Consider the following 18,085-nt stretch of genomic DNA (forward strand, 5'->3'; position numbering starts at 1 on the left):
TGTCTCATAGTCCCTAGCTGTACAGCTTACTCTAGCCCTTAGTTTTCAGTAACTATGGAAGATTTTTCACCTCTTGCATGAGACTACAGAGCTCTCTACATTTAAAACTGAGATGAAGAAAGCCAGGTTAACATATCAACTACACCACAGTTGCTTTAAGGTTTGGAAAACATTCAGACTGAAAAGCAAATGACCTGGTGACACTGTACTGTAACAATAACTGCTCTAGGTTTATTTTTCTTAATTTTTTTTTTAAAAACCACTCAGCACAGAAAATAGAAGTGGTTGTTCCAAGGATAAACTCTGGCCTCCTGCACAGAGACAAGAAATGAAAATCCACTGTGTGACTCCATGAAAGTATCATAACAGAAAAACATCAGAATAGACTGAAATGACTGACACATCTAATTTGGAGCTGTAACTTTCACTACAAAGGTCATCTAAAATGATCATAGTCCACACCACTCTTTAACTGTTCAGACCTTCATGTGAATTAGCTTTAAGTCAGATGTTGCTCCATGGCTTCACACCCAGGAAAAAAACCATACTCTTCAATGACTTCATATTACAACAACACCTTCAAATCTAAAAACAAATGATAATAAAAAATTCCAGCAATGCAACAGATTATTGAACTGCAGCTAGAACATTTATTTAAAAGTCCAAAGGTGCACAGAGCCGCAATTGTTAGTTCACCTGTACCCATATTAATCAAGGTACACAGGTGTGCTGAAGATACATGTACTTGTCAAAGTGACAAACTTTCCTTAAAAGTGAAATTATACTAGTGATTACTTGTTGTGTTAATCTCCTGTATATTGCAGGTCTAATGGATGCTGTAATAAATAAGCTAATGAGAAAACTAGAGTAATGCATGTAGAAGTTCTTCAGGTTCACTTGTTTTAAATTACTGTCTTCCACATCCTTAAACTACTTCATATACTTCTTACTGATTAATTCAGCTTATACATTTATCAGATAATAAAATATTATCATCTTTGATCATCTTGATCAAGTACTGCAGGGACAAGCAAGATGTGGCTTCAGGTTCAAGACTATTCTGCACCATTAAATTTTGATTTTCCAAATCAGCTCAAGCCTTACTAACAACTGGGATACAAATAGGTTTAAAATATTGTTAGAAACCCTACCAAAGAATTAAACTGTTCTTTGTCAAAATCATGTGGTCTTTAAAATACTGAGCCTCTTTTCTACAAGCAATTAGATTTTCAGTCTCTGTATCCCATTTTATCCCACTCTTCTTTAAAGAGTCATCACATTACTTTCATGCTTTCATTCTTAGAAAAAGCTTCAAAATTAGGCTCATTTTTTGTAGAAAGTACATGGAAGCAACAGTCATCAGTTATAGATGCATGCACTGCATTACAGTGCCAAATTTTAACATCCCAAGTGTTTAAGTTAGCAGACTAACCCATTCTAAACTAGAGATTCCACAACATACTGGAAGACATACTATTCTGTAACATTTTGAAAGACATTTTCCCTCTCCAGTGATACAAGCCTAGTCTAAATACACTTTTTTCTGTTCCTAAAACAAATGAAATTAGCAACACTAGCAGTTAAGAGATTAATTCCCAGATTTTCTGTCCAAGCAGTAGCAACAGCACCTTTCACATGCATATACAGGATTTTGCCTATACAGACTTGTCTTCAACTTATTTACAATGTTGAGCTCTTGGAAGGCATACATTTTACTCCCATCACCAAAGCTCCCTATATATTAGCTACTTACAGAGAAAATGGGCAGGGTGAACCCCACTGTGTAGAGGACAGTGGATGTGATGGTACTGTCATGGAACGGATACTTGATGCTGTCATCATTACAGAAAAAGCCTCTCTGATACGGTTTTATTTTGGCCAAGTTTAGAACACCAAGGGGCAAGCCAGCTGTTGGGGGAAGGAAAACAAAAAACAAAAACAAGAAATACATGTAGTTAAATCAAAAAAAAAGAAATAATTTCTAATCATGCATGGAGGAAGCTACCAAACATGCATAACTCAAATTTCCTAAGTATCATGCAACGTACACACTTACCCAATTCTGTTTATAAGCATTTGTCTTTCAGAAGACTACTTCAGAAAGACTCTGAGGTTCCCCATCAGGTACAGATGTTTAAAAAAATAGTTCAAAGCCTTCCATCCATAAGGTGAGTTGCCACCAAACCACGCCAAACCAAGATCACATTCAAGAAAAAGCCTTTTCCCCTCACATGAATAAACAGTTATTGAGGGCAGACAGCCTTTTGTCCCTCCTCCCTCTGCCACTACCCCACGACCTTGGCTTCCATCTGATTCACCAGCCTTGTTCTGTACACTATAATGTGGACAGTGTTTACAGGTAAGACAAAGAATAGATAACAGGTTTTGTCATGATTAGGGAGTCAAAAATTTCATGCAAGTAGTCCTCATGCAGGTAATGTGAACGAGAGAACTTCAGGCACGCTAATGGACACTGAATGGATTGCATCTCCAGGTAATGAGATTATACCTTGAGATTGCATTTACACAGCTTTTTTACTCTTTGGAAAACTTCTGCATGAAAATATACAGCAGCTGAGACCTGGGTACAAGTGATAGCTCTCCGAATCTACACACTGTGATGTATTACCAATTCCCTCTCCTACAAGTTAACTTGCATTATACTGACAGTCATGCGAAAGACTTCTGATAATTATATTCAGATCTAACTTATTTCTGATAACAACCACCTGCCATGTAATACCTATTTGCAGGAGCAATAACCTCAGGAAATGCAATTTTTTATTTCGCATAAAATCAACAAAGTTGGAAAGGACCTCCAAGATCATCAAGTCCCGCCTTTAACCAAATAACACCATGACCACTTTTTCCCTTTCCTTGAGATCCTCTGATCAACAGAGCAAGCACTAGATTGAAGAGGGTAAATGACAATGCTAAATGCCCAAACAAAACAAAAAGTTAATTTTGTTTTAAAACATGGTTAAAAAGGACAAATAACTTCATATGTTCCCGAACATCCACGTAATATGCAATTCTGCAAATAGACACTCCATATGTAAATTAGAGGGTGAGTGCAATTACTGAAGCAGAAAAGACTGCTTGGAACATAAACAACCTGCTGTACTGAGAACAAAAAACATCTCAAAGAAGTTAACGTGATGAGTGATTGCTTTGATTTCTGGTGACACCTGTTGACTACCAGGTAAGTAGCTTAAAGGTGTTTTAAGTAAGCTTATTGCTTTATATTTCATTAGAAGAAAAGACATCACAAGGGAAACAGTAGGAATAGAGTGATAAATCCCGGCCCTTTTGAGCTGCTGAGTTGCAGTGCAAAGGCTTGTGAAGCGCATATTGAAACTGTACGTGGTAGGTAACATCCCAGCTTTTGACTCCTGAGCAAATTGCCATGGACACAAGAAAGCAGTTTGGGAACATTTAAAATACTCTTAATGAGCAGAGGGAACTTTTTTCACAAAAAATCTGAAATATGAAAACTGTCCACACTTATTGATACTTACCATCCCATATAGAAAAAGTGATCCAAAATACAAAGAGTATTAGGCTTATTCAAATTCAAGCACAAAGTTTTCCATTACGTAACACTATTATTATGAATCAACTATATCTCAAAGGTCTCTCTCCTTCCTTCTGCTTTAATGACCAAGAGAAGAGATAAAGCTTCACCAAGCACAAGTGGCAGACAGAAGCAGATGAAACATAACTGCAGCTCTTCAAACATGAGGGAGGTCACACTGAAGAACTCAGAAAGCTCACTCTGACCAAAGGCATTGCTATATGGTCATATGTCTGGAGCCAAGTTTCAGCTACTCTCAAGGCCATGGCAAGATTCCACTAACAACTTAAGAATCCACGCTTCCTGTCCTTACCTCTGCTATTGCACACCCAGCAGGATGATGGAATGGTAATCCCATTACCTATTTGATACAATCATATCTTCTCAAACAGGTCACCAGATTTTCACATACGGAAGTATCACATGCTTATGATTAAGCAGCAGCTTGTGTTTTGCAGAAGTGGACTACTTCACAGACATAAATACCTGTTTTCCACAAAAAGCTGCTAAAATCTAATATCAAGAATTATAGCATATAATGAACTTTTGATCTAGGAAGGGGGGGAAAATGAAATGCAGCTAATAAATAGGGCAGATGAGAACAGTTTCAAAGTGACTGCAAAACTCATCTGTATAGCCTACATTAAAAGAACACCAAAAAAAGGAAGTTGGTTATACATCTTAGATGAACTGCCCATTTCCATTTTTTTTCCATTACTGTTGAATTCTTACTGCAATCTGAATGACACGTTGCTTTCCGACAATGGAACAGAAGATTTTGTGAAGTGATATTCATTAACCTATCCCAAATAGTGGTAGCATTTTTGCTGTTGCTCGTTTTACAGGGAGAGAACACAAGACTTAGTACATGTAAGCAAACAATCATGAACTTTCCATTGTAAACAGAAGAAAACCCCACCACTTATGTACATAACAGTATTGCCATCAGAGATACCAAGCATCTCCATGACCTTTAAGCAGGCTGAACTTCTGAGGAATGTACTTAGTTCAGTCTCATCAGCTTCTACATACTGGAGTAAAGAGTGACCAAGATCTCATGCAAGATCACCAGGTTAAAAGGCAATCTTGTATAGCAGCTCTCATGCCTTATCCTCTGCTAAGTATACCTTCTTTTCCTTTTCACCTAGCCAGTACCAGCAGTAACCTCAAGGTGTTCTTCTGAACCAGGTAGCTTTCTGTCTTAAGGGATCATAATGGCTTCATTGTGAGTCATATCCTACAAAGCATGACCTTCAGCTGTAAAAAAGAACTATTACTTGAAGTCACCTGTCATTCAGATCAGAACATATTAGAATTGGATTCTATCTACTTTCTGGAAAAAAATTGTGCAGCTTATCTAGTCAACAACTACTGACTAACAGATTCTGGGCTATTTTGTTAGATAGTAGCAAGAAACAGACAGCACTCCTCTGATTTTTCTTTCACCTTTAATTATGAAGAGAAAACAACCTGGTCATTCAAATGTCCCGTGACTTGCAAAAAGACACACTTCTGCAATGCTCACACAAATAAACTTTAGCTAATCCACAGACCAGTTGGATGGGGCTTGGAGCAACCTGGCTGAGTGGAAGGTGATCCTGCCCATGGTAGGTGTATTGGCATGAGATAATCTTTATCCCACCCAAAATATCCCATGGTTTTAAAACCTTGAAAGCTACAGGTGTAACAAACTTGAATAGGAAAAGAGACTCCAAAGATTTGAAGCCTTTGCCTATGAAAGAAAGATAAATAAGCTTCATACACATGAACAAGAAAAAAGCAAACAGGATAAAGAGAGAGACAAAGGAAAGAACAATGATTGAATTACTGAGCAGGGGTTGCAGGGATGGAACAGCCTTAAGTTTTCGGCTAGAACTGTAAGAAATACACATTTGTGAAGTTACATGAGGTATGGTGAGCTCACAAGGAGTTTCCAACTCTAATTTGTAGGTCCAAGCCAGTTGCAGTGTAGTTTCCCCTGATGACCTACAGTAATTCACAGTAATACACACAGCCTTCAGGAACTATTTGATCACATCTAGCTGGATGACATAGCGTGACAAATGCCTGAAAGAAGGGAAGGAAGGGAGGTCCAGGCCGGGAGAATAGGGAGGAAGTCCCATGTGAGAATGGTCCTCCACCCACAGAAGAAGAATGTTGAAAAAATACCAGTGCACAAGAGAAGAAAGCGATTTTTTTTCCCCCAAAGAAGTCTGCTTAATCAAAAAGTGTCCATTTGCTATATTTTCAGTGGTCTTTTTAAGACTAAACAAAAAAAATTATTTCACAGTTTTTCCTACAAATGGAGTGATGGGTACCAATCCATCATCTTTTTACAATGTGTTTAATACTGCACAACTATTCTGATCTATGGCATTTATCACGTTGATAATTTTAGTGTTAGGCACTTAAGCTTAGAGGCCTAAGAAGTCAGATTCTGAAGACTTCCACGTGTCTATGCAGCTTTGGCAGCAAGCAGCCTGTTTTTCTTAACAGAAAAAAAGAATTTATAGCCAAATTAGTGTCTTTTACAAGAATTGCCATAAATATTTAAATTCAGCAAAGAATATTATTGCCTTACGTTTGAAAGGAAACAAATTCCTAAAGTTTCTAACCACTTCAGTGATACGGTACTATGCAGTTCTCAACCAGATGTAGTGCTCACAAAACTTGGCTCAGCTTTCAAGAGCAAGCCAAGACAAACTAGACTGTCCTGTCCTTCTCCCACCTCTGGCCATCCCCACTACCCCTTTTCTTGCCTATGCCCACACAACACTGGTTTTTCAGAATCACTTGCTCACCTGGCCAACTGTATTACCGTAAGAGCTGGCTTAAAGGACAAAGTAGGACGATGCAGCCAAGGGTATGGAAAAAAGGACAAGGACAGACTGGGACAGATCAGCTTCAACACCTCATGAAACTGCATCTTGATCAGATTTCTTCCCCACAATTTCAAATAGTACCAAAGAATGCACTATGTTTTGTAAACACACCTTAATTAACCACTTGGCCCTCCTTATCTGTGCAAGTGACAGAATCTCCATTTGAGGTTCTGTGCAGTCAAACTCGTACTGAATTGCTGTTTCAAGTCCTCCAAGGCAAAATTTACTCTGTACCCCTATCTGGTCCTCAATCAGGAAGTTCTCTTCAACAAAACAAATTAATATCTAGTAACTGGGAGAAAGGTAGTTACCCTTAACGGAGACTACGGCAAATGAGAACATTCTAGTTTGATTATTAACTGAAGCTTTTACTCATGCTGCAATGAGCTCACAAGTAAGCGCTAATTAAGAGAACCTGTACCAGACTAACACAAGACTGAGAAGAATTTATGTTTCTCTACACTCTCCCTGAAGAATATGACCAATATATTCTGCACTTGATATGCTGACAAAGTCTAGAACAGAAATACACAGTTTATAGTTTAGTTAGGGAGTGTCAAACTAATTCTAGCTATACCAGAGAAATAATGAAATAATCGCCACAAAACACATAAAATTATATCCTCAAAACAGATGAGCTACTTTCTACAGCTTATTTTCTTATTAGACAGATGATACTGTTAATAACCACACAGAGTAATTTCAAGCTAAACCTATACAGCTGTCAATTACTACCAAGAGCAAGAGAGAATTTAAGTTTAATCTTACACATGCATTTTTGCTTTTATTTTTAGACAGGACAATCATGTTTGCTTCACTGTTTATTTTCCAGTATACAGTCTGGGGTGAGGAAGTAGGCAAGAGATTTAAAGAAACTCAGGTCAACCTTATGCTACTGGAGAGAACTTGGAAACATCTGTAAAAGATACTGCTCTCTGCAGAAAAGGAGACAGGCTGAAATTCTTTTTCCATGAACAGTCAAGAGAAAGACTCAACACCTTTTAAAACAGGAAGTTCTTGGAATGCAAAAAAACTACCATGAAGAAGAAGAGATTAAAATAAGACAGCATTTAGACTTTTGATAACTAGAGGTAAGGAGTACACAAGAGAAAAATCAGTGCACTACTTATTTGCAGTACCTGAGATAAGTGGGTAGCCCGCAACTTGCCTCCTAGCCACTTTAAAGAACTTTATCTTACTTTTGTACACTAAAGAATGTGAGGAATTTCTAATACCAGCAAACTGATTGTTCTGATAATGCCAAAAGCTGTGATAGGCTTCAGTAAACAGGATACATGTATTTAAAAGCATGAACAACATTCTAATCTTTCCTACTATTTTACTTGCAACTTTATGCTACATACATTTTTATTTGTCCTCTGATGTATGTCTTGGCCAGCAGAGAAGCCAGATCAGCAATTGAGAAAGTTCCCCAACACTTTTTTTAATGCTAGGCAAGTATGATGGAGGCAGGAAGTGAAGGAAACCTTCCTCTGAGTTTGAACAGCCTCAACACAAACACCCAGTTTCTAGTCCAATCATTTACTAAGACAGGACTACATCATATTCCAGTTTCTCTGCATTCAGCAGTCCACTATACGGGAGCACTGGTTCAGTTACCTATAGCCCCAATTAATTAGAACAGGTGAAAACACTTGTTTAAAAACATCAGCATGGACAAGTGTATTCTCCCTTGTATCTACATTTCAATTTTAAAAACTGACTTTTACAAGAACTAAATGTGTTTTACTCTAAAACCCATGCAACTGTCTCTCCTGTGAGCACTAAGAAGTGCAAATGAAAATTTTAAAAAGCAGAAACAAGACAGTAATATATCCTATCCTGCTCTTTCTTACTCTCTTGAGAAACATACACCATACCAGTGAGCCAACTGCAGGTCACAAGCAAAGACTTATGCCTTGGGCTCTGCTCTGGTCAGGGGGAAGAGAAGGCTGAAGCTGGCCCGCAGATGGACAGACATGTGGAAGTCATCAGCAGTTCAACAGTGCAGCAGAGGCCAACTGCCCCATTACTGACAGACCTGAAAACATGAAAGACCCCAGACGAACAGCTAAAAGACACCATGGGGGCAGAGGCAGAGAGGGAATGGAACAGGAGAGGTCAGCAGTTCTTTGCACTGCAGTGCTGCTCAAGGGGTGAGGAAGAATCCAACTGGCTGCAGCCAGTTGAGAAAACAAGGATGACTTCTCATACTATAATCCCTCCTGTGTAGACGAAATTAAATATTTCATCACCGTGTGCATTATTTACTCAGCATCAAATTCAGTTAAAGGCTTTGATAGTACTGTATAGAGAATTACAAACAATGTATATACCCCTACAGACGTAGATTTCTGCACACAATCTACCTAAATCATGGAGTTTAGAGACCAGGAGAGCAACACAGAAGAAATGGAACTGTCAAAGACAGCTGGTCAGCAAGACAGGGAGGGATTTGCTTTTTTTTAATGTAGGTGACATCAACTCTGAATGTCATTCAAGATCACTTCTCTCTTAAACTCCAGAAGTTGTAACTATTTTCCTATTTTAATCTTTGTTTTGTGGGAGTGCACAACAGGAGGCTTTCAGAGTATTTCACCTATAACTACACACCCTAACTTGAAATACCATTCCGTCTCTAGAAAAATAATAGGCAATTAGTTGTCAGGAACGTAAATGCTCGTTTTCCAATGAGTCCTACAAATACAAAGTATTTTATTTAAAGAGTCTTTAACAAAGTCAGCAGTGCTACGACTCAGAATTTCCATGACATTGTATACCCTACCATACACCACAAAGTCACTTTACACTGTACACACTGCTGCATGCCACCATGTTTAAGAGGCTAGAACTTCTTTTGCATGTTAGACTTAAGTCTGTAGTGTCTAATGGTACATTGTAAGAACATACATTCTAGAGAAAACTCAATCTAAACAGATTTTAGAAGAAAAGCCACCATAATCCATATATTCTTGAGCTATCAGAGAAGTTTTGTTTTGTACTGATTAAAGAGACTGCCCAAAAAGTCCATTACACTTCAGAGTCTGGAAAAAATATTTATACAACATTGCTCTTGACACTTGGTACAATGAATAATGCCACAGCACAGAAAGTCTTACAGTACACATAATAGACCAAGTGCTGTTTTCCATTTGTAGTGCAAATTACCAGCATTAGATTTGTGATCTCAGTTTCTATGTATTAAAGTATATAATTTTCCGGTATTTATGATGGGACTCTTATGTTTAAAGAAGAGATGGGAAGACCAAAAAGAATGTGCAAGCAGAAATAGCAACCTGACTTCCTTCCATTCCCAGGATCTCCAGTGTTAGATCCAGCCATCACACTGGCTTGGAGTATTTTAGCTGAACACTAGTACTGCAGCATAGGCTTACCTAATAACATAAAATTGAAGCCCAGCTTCCACAAGTCAAGAGCTAAAAAAAACCCCCACTCAATGGAATACCAAGGAAGGCAACACTGAGTTAAAAGATTACTAAGATGATTTTTGGAATTTAATAGAGAATAGTTTCTGACTATTTGACAGGCTCAATCTCACTGTCTGCCTTCTGCACCCCTTAAGGGTCATTGCTGTACATTGTAAGTTTTTCCTGGTTAAAACTGGTACTTTATTCTCTCCACCACCAACTTCCAAACCACCTCTTCAGCTTAAGATAAGCACAGTTCACTGCCCTTCCATGCCTCAAAACAAGGTAGACAAATTAGATATATGCATTTTCCTTACCATCCCAATACTCAAGAGTCAGAAAATATTGCACCTATTGCTTAGTTTTAGTGGCTTAGTAATCTAAGACTTCTCATCAATAACAGAACTAAGTTAAATGGACAAAAATACACTAATATTAATTCGAAGTGTAAATGTCACCGCAATCTAAGAGATAGAAGCCACCTGAGATGCTGAAATTTGGTACATAATTCCTTCTACACTAAGACAAAAACTGAGCATAATTCCTGCTTAGTACAGTTTCTCCTTTCCTAGGAAAGGGAGCACAAAATATTGTGGCCCTTGTTCCAGACCAGGAATGGCTAAGTAACAAACTGAAGCTACCTTACGAGATCCAAGGAAACCCCACATAGCGCCTCTGAAACCTACATATTTAGCAGAGGTAGACAAAGGAGAGGAGGCACTAAAATCAAGGCTGTGTCAAGAAAATCCATTGTTTCCTCAGTAGCATCATGGAAACAAAGGTGTACTGATGGCTCATCCATACCTTTGGTTTCATTTAGTAGCATTTGGTTGACAGATATTCCAAGATGGGTGTTCCGATCTGACATACCTGTATTTTCTAATTTAAAATTTAATAAATCCTTTATTTTCCTGTTGCCAAATATCAAGACACCACATGAAATAGATGCCAAAACTGAGTTGAAGTACAGTGCAAGTAAAAGTGAAGTGCCTTCCCAAACTTCTGAGTCAGACTGCTTCTTGATCACAGCTTTTTAAAGATGAACCAGTAAAGTCTATAACAGAGTAAAACCAGCCTATTCTTTTACTGGTCATTTCCTCTAACTCAATACTGTAACAGAAAGAATGTTTGATAGGTGCACTAGAAAGTTTCAACATTATCTTTCTATATCATAATTTGCTAAAGAAGCTTATTTGAGTCAATTTTTGGCTTCTTTACGAACAAAAAGTCTTGATTTTAACAGCAGTATCTGACTGTATGAGAAGGATTAATGCACCAGAGAATCTGGCAAAAAAGCAGAGCCAAAAACACAATGCAGGTTTATCAACAGACAGCTTTGGTTCTGCTCCTTTGAAATCAGTCTCATAACTAGAAAAAGGAAAATGGGTCAAGCCATTAGTATCAATTGTCAGACAAGAAGAGACCAGCATCAGATCCTTAATATAAGAAGGACAATTTTTTTAGTTTTAAAATTGCAGGATTGAACTATTCTGGCTGGTAAATTACTTATAAATCTACTCACAGGCAGGACTGAGAAATTTACTGTTACAGCTGAAGTGAGCTCTGTTTTAGTGGAAGGCATCCCTATTTGTCACAGAGGGACTGGAACTACATCGTCTTTAAGATCCCTTCCAACACATTCTAGGATTCTATGACTAGTGTTTCCCGATGAAGTGGCAACAAAACAGATTTTTAAAAACAACCAATAGTAGTAGAAAGTATCCTAAAGAAATCACGCTTCTTCAAAATAGTTTTAAATGGTTTTAATTCTTGTCATAAAACTAGTTTGTTTGCTAGTCATCCATTATCTGAATTTCTACTGTCTGTAGATTTTCAAATTGTTTTCAATTGACTATTTTTCCTAAATAAAACCTAAAAATTGTGAGCTTCTTTTGCAGGACAAGGAAGAAAAGCGCACCCACCAAACCAAGCAGACACAGCAATAAATCAAGCTCATTTTAAAGTCATATTTCTGTGGGTGGCCTATCATGCCAATAGGTTTCTGCACAATTCTCTTCAGCACTTTTTTCCTCCATCCAAGGTGAATTTGTTTTAATTATCCTGGACTAATTCTGAAAAGAGGATTATCAATTGTTTGGGATAGCAAATCTGAGACAGCTGGCATACTACAACACCCAAGTTCGCTTCTCATTGGGTACTTTCACGATTCGGGTCACCTGTTTGTGCTACCTGCCTCACACTGCAACACAGTCGCAGATAGAGGATTATCAGCTTTATCTCCTAATCTGCATCTGGTCAGCAACAGTGCTCCTACATAAAACTATGCAGTAGCAGGCAACTAGTAATCAACTCTTTATATTCCCCCACCAGGGCTGTTGCAGCCTTCAGACCGAGCTGCTTTCAGTCACTATCAGTTCATACTGCCTAACTCTTTAAAACCAGGAAGCATGCTGCATGCCTCTACAGCATAAACAAGCACTCAGGTAGTATAGAGGGGAGGTAGGAATTCTTCAGCTATGAGAGATAAGCTATTTCATAATTTAATTTTAGTGTGATACTTAATTTTCTACAGAAAATGTCAGAAGCCCCTTCCCCTCCCACTCCCTTATGCAAAGCTCACCAGCCTCATGTCAGAAAGCTGCAAGAGCCCTTCTGACTGTTCAGGGCTAAAGAAAAAAGATCACCAGGACTCAAGCAGCTGGTAAGGAACTCAAGAGCTGATAAGCATCTTGCTCTACTATGCCAAAAGAAAATAATATAGACCTGAGTTCATGATTTAGCTCTTGGGAAGGCGCCGGAAGGTGAACTAGGATTCATTCACCCACTGCTGTATTAAAAAAAAAAAAAAAAAAAAAGCAAGCGCAAGAACTTCTGGTTTTGAGTCAGAAGTTAGCACAAGATGCACAACAGCAAAAGCTGTCAGAACAAGAACCAGACTCCTAACTTTGAACAGTCTTCATTAATCAATTGAACTCTTACCTAAAGTTCTTCTGCAGGCTTCTGATCAAGAGGGAGTGAGTCTCTGGTAGAGTATCTTTCTTTATATTGGGGAAAATATAAAGTGACTTGCAAAGAAGAAAGTACAGCAGGAGAAGGAAGATTTTCCCAGTCTTAGGCAACAGCTATGTTTCCAATTAACTGAGAGTGTCAACTGAGTAAGTACCAGGCCATGGTACCGGGTAGATAGCGTCACTGAAGACAAACTGCTCTTTCACATGTACCTGTTACAGTTTTACAATGTATTCATGCACTAGAAAAAGTATTTAGCACCCACATGATGTGGAAAATAAGGATGGTGACACACATGTCAGTGAGTCACAAATAATAGCGGAGGAGGTTTTATTTGAACTAGGGCAATCAGGAAGTGCTAACCCTGATCGGAAGGAGCCTTCCCTGACTGAGCAGCAATACCTTAATTGTCACCAAGACTGCAGCCTTCAGCGACAGCATGAGTAAACACTCCCAAGAGAGAACAGAACTGAAAGCAAAACACTGTGCAGGGTGGTCCAGCCATCTCACCTCCACAGCTCATACCCTACAAAAGCAAACTCACTGTGTCCTAGAAACACACATCTGCTTTTTAGCATGTTGTCATGTACCACAAAACATTCCAGCAGTCTTTAAACAGCAAGCTGAAAGCAATGTGAGTGCTTACTATTTCTGGGCTCAGTTCACATGGCCTTCTGTTCGGAAGGACTGGAAGTCCTTTCCTTGCTCAGAAGTAGTTTCATGAAAAAATAATAATCATGATAATGTATAAATAAGATTGTCATAGTGTAACCTTCCCCACAGTCATAGGGTAGGACATGGAGAGGAAGAAAAAATATTAAATCCCTACACAAATGTAACTATATTCCACAGCAGTTTAAATTTAAGTACCTTTTTACTATTTCCAGTATAGTGCAGAAAAGAGCAGTAAGGACTGAATTCTTTAGAAGGCTTTAGTTTTTCTAATCTTGGGTTAGATATATTCTTGCATTACACCAGCAATCACATATTGACAAGTACACTCCCCAGTTACTTACAATGGCTTGTCAGTAATTGCATAGTCAGGCAAGGGACTAAAGAATACAGTTGTGTTATACTGCACCCCTGCACTCAAGCTGAATTTCAACATGTACAGATCAGATGAAAGTCATCCCAGAGTTGTGACAGAAAGTGTTTTCCTTATGGCTCCACTCACTTCTGCAGAGCTTCCTTTAATCTGATTTTGTCTTTGTGAGAGTCTGATCTAAAGACATATGTATTTAGCAGTTCTTCCACTGATTGCAGGAATATTGTCATGCATTTCTCAACTTAGTTCTTTAAGTGTTGTTTACCTGCCTTAATGAAAAAGGAACCTGATTTGCAATCAAACAATAGAACTGTAAGAGTGGCAGAGAGTACATGCATGTATATATATATGTATAGTGCCTAATGAAAAAACCAGTTGGAAACTAATTAAGCTATTCTAATAAGCTGTCATTTTCTGCATGACAGTTTGAAAGTGTAAGAAACCATAAGAACCAAGCCTCAGTATCTATCTTTGAATAATGATTTTACTACTGTCTAGAATGCCAATCTCTGCCATGCTATATAAAACGTCTATCAGAAAACCTAGGAGGGACAAGTAACAGAAGTATGAGGGAGAAAGAAATCCTGCATTCCAGGCCACTCATGCTTTCCAGTGCCAGAAGCAGCTGAGTCCACTGGAGCACGGGGAGTAAGGGAGGTGCTGCTGCTGCACTGCAGAGCTGCATGCGGACATGTAGCACACACACACCCAGCACTGCAGATCAGCACGGAATGCAGATACAGCCTCCTCACACTGTTTGAGGACAGATACTGCAGAAACCTGCAGCTTTTGCTTTTTTTTTAGATTGCAGAATACAAAGCTACTTTAATGCTGAAACACCAGTGTTATTTTTAGGAGAGAATTACCATGCTGATAAGAGGGAAGGAGTTATCTTCTCAGGGTAGCATAGACTGCTTTCCCTGAATTCTCTCTCCTTTAGTGGGTAAAAAGGCAGATGAGGGAGAGGTCTTTCTTAAGGACAACTAAAAGAAACTTAGCCTCAAGTTTCAAGCAACCAAACTGGGCTAAAAATTTAATGGGGGTAGATGTTTACTTCCCACTTTTTTCCCTTCTCCCCACCTACTCCTCTTTGATGTCTTTCTCGTTCTCTTACCTCAGTTCCATCTTAAGCATGTCACACTTTTCAATAAATCCATCTAAATCACACACATGTACACAAAAATCACAGGATAGCTCTTTATTCCCTTCCCTTTCTTTTGAAAAACTTATGCTGGGAAAGCTGAAACCACACCAAAACAGCTTGACTAAACCAGGAGCAAGTAAGTCAGACACACAGTCAGAATTGCCCACTTCTACTGCAGTGAGTTCATGGGTGTGTCAAAGCAGTATAACTTCAAGTGGTTGGATATCCACACTTGGATATCACTTGGGCTTCAAGTTCAATCGAATTAATTTTTCTTTCTCATCTCTACTTAGTTTGGAGAAGGTATAAACAGGAAAAAGAGGAGAAAAAAGAAAAGTTCTATATCAAGTGACAAGAGTTACCTTGGGGCACCTGAGGATGCTACTGGTACCCCTTTTTGTCGTAGCATGGGCTACCACACCAAGATCGAGGGTTCAATTGAATCTGGTCTTCCTAGTTTTTAAACCTTCAGTTCTGTTGGAGGCCTCGAGGTCCCTGCAGGGAGATACTAGGTATCGTTTATCCACAGGGGCAGGTCACTTTATCTGGGCAGTTACCTCTGTCATTTGAGCAGATATCAAAGTGCACAGGCAGGGGGAAGGGCAGGGGAACAGTCTGAGTTAAAGTCCACAAAGAACAGGAGCTATTCTTTTTACAGCAAAAAAATTAAACAGCCCTTTAGACACAGGTAAGACCTATGTGCTTCTAAGGGCCTGTCTCAGCCACATGAGAGTCAGGTAGAACAGGAAACTTGGTCTTTCCCATTCTGCAAATATCTATCTTTGTCTCAGCTAGAGTTTCACTGAAACCTGTAACTTAAAGTGTTTAAAGTTGCAGGTGTCAGGGTACTTCATGTTATGCATTGCCTGCATTTTTCAGACTTTTCAGGAAGTAAACAATCCCAAGGGAAAATAAAAAATCTGGCAACCCTGCAGCACACTGACGCACCAGATAAGTGCATCTGAGATCCAAATTCTACACAGGGTGAGGTAGAGAGAAGGGAAAGGTGTGTGAACTGATATTACACCGCACAGCAAGGTCAAGAACCTACCTTCCCAGCTAATGACTTGGGACAGCAGTAGGGGGAATGACCCTCAAGTTATATGCTTCTGCAGTCATACTTTCTACGCATTTTTCTTTCCTTGACTACTCAAGATTATTTATAATATGCCCATATGCTTCATACAGACCAAGCCATACACATAGTGCAAAATTTTTCTCTACTTACGAAGATTTTGTAATGACAATTATCCAGACAGACAAAGCTGCTTCACTCACCATAAAGACAGCATGGAAGTTTTAGCGTCACAATAGATCAGTTTTATCAAACTCCTGATCTGAATAAAGATTGCTCCCAGGGGATTACATGGATCCACTACCATTTTGCAAAAGCTGTCTTTCCTGTAACATTACCTAAGAGCAATGCATCATTCACTATAAAGTTGCTTTTTAATGGCATTTAGTTACAGGTACCATTGCTATTTGAAGCATTCACAAAAGAAAAACATTCTTCATTATGTTTATAGTGATGCTACAAACACCAGTCAAAAAATTCAGCCAAGCAGGAATTCACAAGCTAGGCCTGAATGCTACTCACTGAATGTGACAAGAAAGTGCTTAGACTACTGAAGTACTGACATTATTTGCTTAAGAAGCAAACACCCAAAATTAGCACTTCCTAAGATTGACCAAGAAGTACATCTCCAGACAGTAAAGACACTTCCCAGGTTTCCAGTACTGAGAGGATACCTTACAAAGTTAAACTGTTCCTTCTCTGATCAATAATCGACATCATTGCTCTTAACACTGTCTCATTACACAAAAGGAGCGTTACTGCAAATTGGCAGGACATGAAGTAGTTTCAATAAAGACTGAAATCGAATAAAGTAACACTGGGAACGCGCTGATATTTGGGCTGGCCAGGGACAAGCACTGCAGCGCTGTGGCAGTGTGCTGTGGCTGTGCAGGTTCAATCCCTGGCCATCACCGCGGCACCGCTCCTGCCCCGACAGCCGCCTGTCCATCCCTACTGCACACGGACACACGGCGCTCCAAGAAGGGCCCACTTCGCCTCCAGCCTACAGCTAGAGCGGTGTTCGGTGCCACCGAGACCGCAGTCAGCTCAGCCTCACAGCGAACGCCGTCCCGCTGCCGAGCACCGCCGTGCCTCTGCAGCACCCTGGACGGATGAGGCGTGTTTCCGTGATGACGGCCCCTTCCAGGACAGCTTCCCGACACACTCGGGATAACAAACGCAATCCAGACTGCAGGTATCTACCAGACATCTACCTATGCACCACTGGCTTTTGCCACAACCGGTTTTCATCCGACAGAAGAGGTTAGGGAAGGAAGAGTAAGGACATCAGAGAGAAGAGGGAGTTCCAGATGTCAGCGGATAAGCTGCAGCAGCTCCCTCCCCCCGGGGCTTTCCCTTCCCCTCCCGATCCGCGGCAGCGAGCAGATCCCCCGGTGCGGGTGCGGGCGGGAGGCGGGCGGCGGGCGGCAGGCACGGCGGGGCTGCGGGCCGGCAGGAGCCCCGCTCCGGGAGGGGGGGCGAGCATGCGATCAGCGCGGGGCCGGAGTGGGGAGCGCGGCGCCCCGAGGGCGGCTCCCCCCGCTCCTCCGCGGCCCCCCGACCTACCCAGCAGCACGCAGAGCACGTCCAGCGCCACGAAGGGCAGCCGCGTCCTGTCAAACATGCTGGTGGCGCCCGGCGGCAGGCGCGGTGACAGCCTCGGCCTGAGGGGCGGGAGCGCGGCGGAGGCGGCAGGGAGGGGCTGCAGGCGAGGCGCTCCGAGGGAACGGCCCCCTCGCGCTGCCGGCACCGCTGATCGGCCGCCGCCGCCCGCACTGCGCTACTGCCGCCGCCGCGGCCCCCGCGCGCCTTTAAGGCCGGGCACGGGCGGCGGGGCAGGGCGGGAAGGGCGGGCGGCGGCGGAGGAACCTCGGACCGCCCTCAGAGACGCCCCGCCCGCGGCCCCGGCCCCGGCCCCGAGCGCGGCGCCAATCGCGCCGCGGTACGCCCCGAGCGCGGCCCCGAGC

The 18,085-nt window shown here is 40.8% G+C and overlaps 1 protein-coding gene across 1 annotated transcript in view; it reads right to left on the bottom strand.

Moving 5' to 3' along the window:
• PLPP1 (phospholipid phosphatase 1) overlaps positions 1-17,835 on the bottom strand; it is a 63,422-nt gene extending 45,587 nt beyond the window's left edge. The window contains exon 1 of the mRNA XM_033085094.2: positions 17,685-17,835. Within this exon, the coding sequence (XP_032940985.1) occupies positions 17,685-17,742 (58 nt within the window). The 5' untranslated portion in view covers positions 17,743-17,835. The remainder of the gene's footprint in view (positions 1-17,684) is intronic.
• Between the last annotated feature and the right edge of the window lie 250 nt (positions 17,836-18,085).

This window comes from Catharus ustulatus, chromosome Z (genome assembly GCF_009819885.2).
Source record: "Catharus ustulatus isolate bCatUst1 chromosome Z, bCatUst1.pri.v2, whole genome shotgun sequence".
NCBI classification, from domain to species: Eukaryota; Metazoa; Chordata; class Aves; order Passeriformes; family Turdidae; genus Catharus; species Catharus ustulatus.